Source organism: Brassica oleracea, chromosome C3 (assembly GCF_000695525.1).
Source record: "Brassica oleracea var. oleracea cultivar TO1000 chromosome C3, BOL, whole genome shotgun sequence".
NCBI classification, from domain to species: Eukaryota; Viridiplantae; Streptophyta; class Magnoliopsida; order Brassicales; family Brassicaceae; genus Brassica; species Brassica oleracea.
In genome coordinates this window covers 39,624,915-39,630,399 of record NC_027750.1, presented here as the reverse complement: position 1 = coordinate 39,630,399, position 5,485 = coordinate 39,624,915, and the positions used below count along the sequence as shown (strand labels likewise).

The following is a 5,485-nucleotide window of genomic DNA, read 5'->3' as shown; positions in this document are numbered from 1 at the left end:
CTCGTGCTTGGCCGATCCACCTCGTGCTCCACATGTCTACTTGCATGTACATGTTTCATGTACTGCAACACCTCATGCTTCCCTTGACACACACAATTCCAGGAGCTTGCCACCACGTCCTGAACACACACATCAAGCCACCTCGAGCTTCTCGGTCCATTCGTCCGATTCGGCATTTTCGGTGAATTTTTGTCCCGCGATCAATCCCAAATATTTTTCTACGCCCGTTCTGATGCTCTGAGTATTTTTAATAAACTCCAAATGAATCCTGACCTGAGAGAAAATATTTCCCGAACCTTCGGTTTTCCAAAAAAAATTCATAATACCGAAATTAGGGTTTTTCGCCCAATTTCGGGTCTTCCCGTTGTGCTTCCAAAAGTGTCATTCTTCAAATGTCCTTTGAATAAATCTACCACATGGTCTAACCATTGTCTAGTGGCATACTTGACTCATGGTTCAGACAAGAACACTATGATCGTCTGCGACTCGACCACCCAAAAGATACTCGACCATTCTTTTTTTTTTTTTTTTTTAGGGTTTCAACAGATATCGCGCCCGTTCGCCATGAGCGACTCGAGACATTTCCTGGTCCCAAACGCTTGACTATGGAGAAGGCGAGCGTTGTCAAATTCCTCGCGACGAGCCTCTCGGTCACGGATGTTGTTGAATCGACGATTGCATTTCGCGATCATAGAAGTTTCTACGCGCACTCGCTCTTGGGTAACCTCAAAAACCCGAGAATCCTTCAACCACTTCATCTCGCGAACATGCCTCAAGGACGCATTTCTCTTCTCTTCCTCCAACGCGGCCTTCTCCTCCTCTAAGGCAGCTTTCTCCCGTTCGAGCTCCTCAACTTTCTCACGAGAAGAGTGGATTTTACCCTTCAATTCCTCCAACTTCTCAGCAAATTTTGTTTTCTGGGCCGTTCTCTCCTCGAGCAGCCGATTATGCTCCTTCGCGGTTTTGTCGATGATCGCCTTGAACTCAACTATCTTGCGATTGAGAGCCAGATCCTTCACCCGAGCAAGTTTCTCGGCTTTCTTCAGCTTGATGATGGTCTCTTTCAGCGCCGAGTCATACTTCTTGATGACATAGTTCATACTCCCATCACTCTGCACGAACACAAGTCAAAATTATGAAGTCGAAAAAGGAAGATGACTAGAAAAAAACACGACCCTTACCATGACTTTGGTTATCGACGCGTCAACATAGGGGTCTCTAAAGATCAGGTCCTTCACCTTTGACATGCTCTTCGCGCCTCCTCGAATCTGGCGAACTAACTCGGCGCATTCATCCGGCACGCAGGAAAGCAGTGTCTCGCCGTCATACTTAAACTCGACGTGGTCGGGGAAATCGATCTTCCTCCCTTTTCGAATCGAACCACTCCCACTCGCCGGAGGCGCAGTCTGGGGGGTATCACCAGCGATTGCACGAAGGCATCAGGAGCAGCTCGATTATCCGCTCGCTTCTCCTTCTTCTTCCTCGTTAGAGGAGTGACTGGCGAGCCATCTTGACCCTCCTCGGTGCGAGCACCATCACTAGAGTCCTCGGGGATAACGGCTTCCCGAGTCCTTACGCCTTCAATAGGATCGACCGGCTCCTCTTCAGGACCCGTCTGATCCTCGGTGACGTTCTCTTCAAGGTTCTTCTTCTTCTTTTTAGCCTTAGCCTTTTTCTTGGGAGGCTCATCAGACTGAGTCCCAGCAGCAGCAGCTTCAGATGACCCTTCTCGGCCCATCTCAGCAGAGGAGTCGGAAGCAGGCCTCTTCTTCCCCTTTCCCATCTTTTTCAAAGGACCCACAGGTTTCTTCGTTACAGCTCCCCCGGAAGGGACAGTGTTCACAGACTCGGGGGCTGGTATCGAGGGCTCGACCGCGGTCGAGGATTCTTCCCGTACTACGGGGGCTGTTGGTGGTGTGCTATTCGATGATCCCCCCAAATGAGATCCCAGAAACGCACATAGGTCCGGCAAATTCTTCATCTTCTTAGCTCCGCTAATCTGCCTTTGCTCCGCTCAAGAAAACAAAGAGAACTATCGCTTCTTACTGGTAATGACAGGCAGCAAGTCGGATCTCCAGTCTCCTGCAAAAATCGAGTGCTCGAGTCAACATGATAAAACGAAAAAGAAAGAAAAACGACGCAAAAGAACGCTTACTTCTGGAAATTTTATCGGAAAGTCGACGGATCTTCTTGACAGTGATGTTCTCCCACCGATCTTGAGGAAGCAATGCGACTGCTCGAGCACCCGGTATGAATTCTTCAGGGTAGGCGGCAGTGTCGGGATGATCAACTGCACAGATAAAAAAAAGAGAAGGTAAGAAGCAAGAAATCGAATCTATCACGAACTAACGATCACAATCTACCAAGGTTAGAGTTCCATAAAACTCGAAAATCGTCGCCGGGTGGGTCCTCGAAGGCAAACTCATCCGACTTGACAAAGAAGTAAAAACGTTGCCAGTCATTCATCTTGTTAGGATGACCGGCCATCACGTTGTAGTTCGGCCTCATCTGAATCGAGAAAATCCCTTCTCCCATCGACTTGATGTACTTCAGCTCTTCGAAGACTCAAACACTCATCGAAACGTCAATCTCCGCCGCTTTGACCATCATCGCGACGGCAAGGCGAAGCAAACCATTGAGGAATTAAGAAATCGCTGCATCACGACGTCTCGCGTATGAAGTTACAAGCCGAGGAATCGGAAACCAGAGTCTCGTCTCATCTTGAAAGTACGACTCATATATGCACTGATATCCAACCGGCGGGGACCACGGCCTCTGAGCTCTCGTAGGGATGAGAAAAGTCACCATGTGCCCGCTGCATCTCCTAAGCATAATCTTCACACTACTCGGAGTCGAACGAGTCTGCTCGACATTCTCCCACGACTGCCCCTCCAAAGTCGAAGAACGCACCAATTCCGGCGCAAGTGCCGGGAGGTCCTCGAAGATCCCCCCAGGATGATAACACGTCGGAACGAAGTCAGGAGGATCTCCCTCGTCACTTGCTCCGTCGCGACCGTCCCTCGCGCAAGTTTGAGCATCAGACGACGCTCTTTCTTCTCGAAGTTGCCGCGCTGACTCAGCAACTAAAACTCGCTGCGGCGTATCCATGTTCTCAGTATCCATCATAGCCTCGCGATAGATCGATTCAGTCGCGTCCCTCACGGGACTCGAACAAGGACTCGAACTAGCTGCAACCGCCTTGCCTTTCTGTTCGCGAGACAGCCTACCGCCCGACGACATGGGAATTGTCGAGGGCGACCCGTGCGCTACTTAAGATCTACGATCAGAAGCAAGAGGGAGAAACTAGAGAGAAGAGAGAGAAAGTACCTGAGTCGGCAGTGGAATGAAAACAATGAGGAGCAAAGGGGGAATATATAAGGAGAAAGGACGCCTCTTCTTCCGAGACGTCATCATTAAAGCTACTTGGGCCTAGATGGGCCCAATAGAGGGCGTGAACAACCGTTCCGCTTCGCGACGCTTAAAATTCTCGAGGTAAACCGGAGCCAGTTTAGACCAGTATTGGCGGTTATAACTTAAACCGGGAGAACCGTCGGTTAGGACCAATCAACGCAATCCGACGACTCGACGATAACGTACATCGATCAGTCGCAAACAGACGAGCCATGCATCCAGTCGAAAGATCGAGCGAGATTACTAGTCTAGAACACTTATCCTTCAGACCTTACTTCCAAATTCACTGTGTCGGCTACGCTACTCACTAGTGAACTGGGGGGACTTACTGTTGGGTATGGGTCTAACCCTCCCAAAAGGCCCACAAGATAACTGTTCAGATAGATAACTCGCGAGTCGAGGATCGGCTTGACTCCAAGGTGCTTTTAGCCGACCGAACAAGCGACTGAAAGCCGCCGACTCGACGATTCAAGACGGCGGCCCGACAGCTCGGCCCAGTCAACGAAGAGGCCCATTAGATCAAGATGAGAGGATAACCAGCGACCGTCTCTATAAAAGGAGGAGGGAAGACAACGATGAAGGGATCCGCAAATTGACTACACATACTTTCGGCTAGATCTAGGGTTTCATATCTTATCATCTCGCCGACTTGTACGGTCCGACGAACTAGCTTTCGCCGGACTAATCTCGTCACTCTCTTTCCCCTTTTGTAACTCCGTTTCGACTCTTTGATATAATAATACACGTCTTTGTCTTGACCCACCGACGAGAACTCGTCCATTTCTCTTTACTAGTTTGTCGACAATCTAGGTTCAAACATAGCCTCATGAACCTTGATCTATGTAGGCAGCCTCAGGATGCTCTGTTCTTGACTAGGAGAAGAAGCAGATAATCATCTAAACCCGTTGACTACATTTATCATTACATGCCGTTGCGGTGGCGGTGACGGCACCACCGTCGTGAGAGGAAGACAGCTTCATAAGCAGAGGACTAGGGTTCTTAAGAACAAGCGTTGGCTCCGGTAAATCACCACCGACAACATCACCAAGATCTTCTTTTTTTTCTTATGATTTTGACTTTGTCTTGCTTAATTGAGAATCTGAAAAGAAGGAAGAAACACCAAAAATCCCTTTCCTTGAATTCTTTATTCGTTTCCACCGTTTGAGAAACTAAAAAATATTAACTTTTTGATGTAAAAGCTGGATTTTAAGAGAATCCTGATTCTTTGTAATTTGAAAGTCAATGGGAAAATATAAGAAAACTTCTGAAAAATTTATGTACTTTGAAAAATTGTTTGATAGAAAGGTTGTAAAATGAGTTTTTTTTCTTAGATTTCTCTTTAAACTAATAACAATAATGTGAATAAATAAAAAATAATTATAATATATGATTTGTTATTAAAAAATAGGTCTGACTGGTGACCATTCGGAAAACAAGAGGAACAAACAGAAAAGGAATATACGGGAAAAAAATAGCAGGAATGAAAAGGAATGGTTATTCCTTCTCAAATTTAACAAGGAATAGTTTTGTCCTTTAATTTTCTACAAAAAAAGGAATGAGAGGGAATGAGAGGAAATTATTATTCCTTGTGAATTGTGATTTTTTATAGGAACATTATGGAATGCATTATTCCCCATAATTCCCCGGTCACCATTCATAAATCTTTATTAGACAATAAGGAGCCTTTTATTTAGGAAATTACATTAGTATGAAAGCCTAATACAATATGGGCTTCCACCAGACCTTGGTTTATAACACTCCCCCTTGGAAGACCATCTCCGAAGTGGTTTGTAATACGCTTTGGATGTTGCCTCATTAAAACCTTACCAGGAAAACCCAATGGGATAAAACCATGGTGAAGGAAAAAGAGTACAGCACGTATTACTCCTCCTGTTGAGTATATCTCTGGATGTCAGCAACGCCTTAGTAATTATATCTACCAAATCCTTGGTTGAGTGAACTTGGACGGACAAACAACCTGTATCATCAAAATAATTTACCCTTCTCCGGACAGGTTAGTATCAAATGGAGCCAAGTCTTTAGTTCCTTGTAGGTAACAAAAATATGTATAATC

At 46.3% G+C, this 5,485-nt stretch overlaps 1 protein-coding gene across 1 annotated transcript; it reads right to left on the bottom strand.

Moving 5' to 3' along the window:
• Positions 1–539: 539 nt before the first annotated feature.
• On the bottom strand, positions 540–1,981 carry LOC106330591. Its single transcript, XM_013769034.1, has 2 exons — positions 1,421–1,981; positions 540–1,112 (listed from the first exon to the last, which is right to left on the bottom strand). Exons 1-2 carry the CDS (start codon positions 1,979–1,981, stop codon positions 540–542), a joined length of 1,134 nt encoding a protein of 377 aa, XP_013624488.1.
• Positions 1,982–5,485: the final 3,504 nt, after the last annotated feature.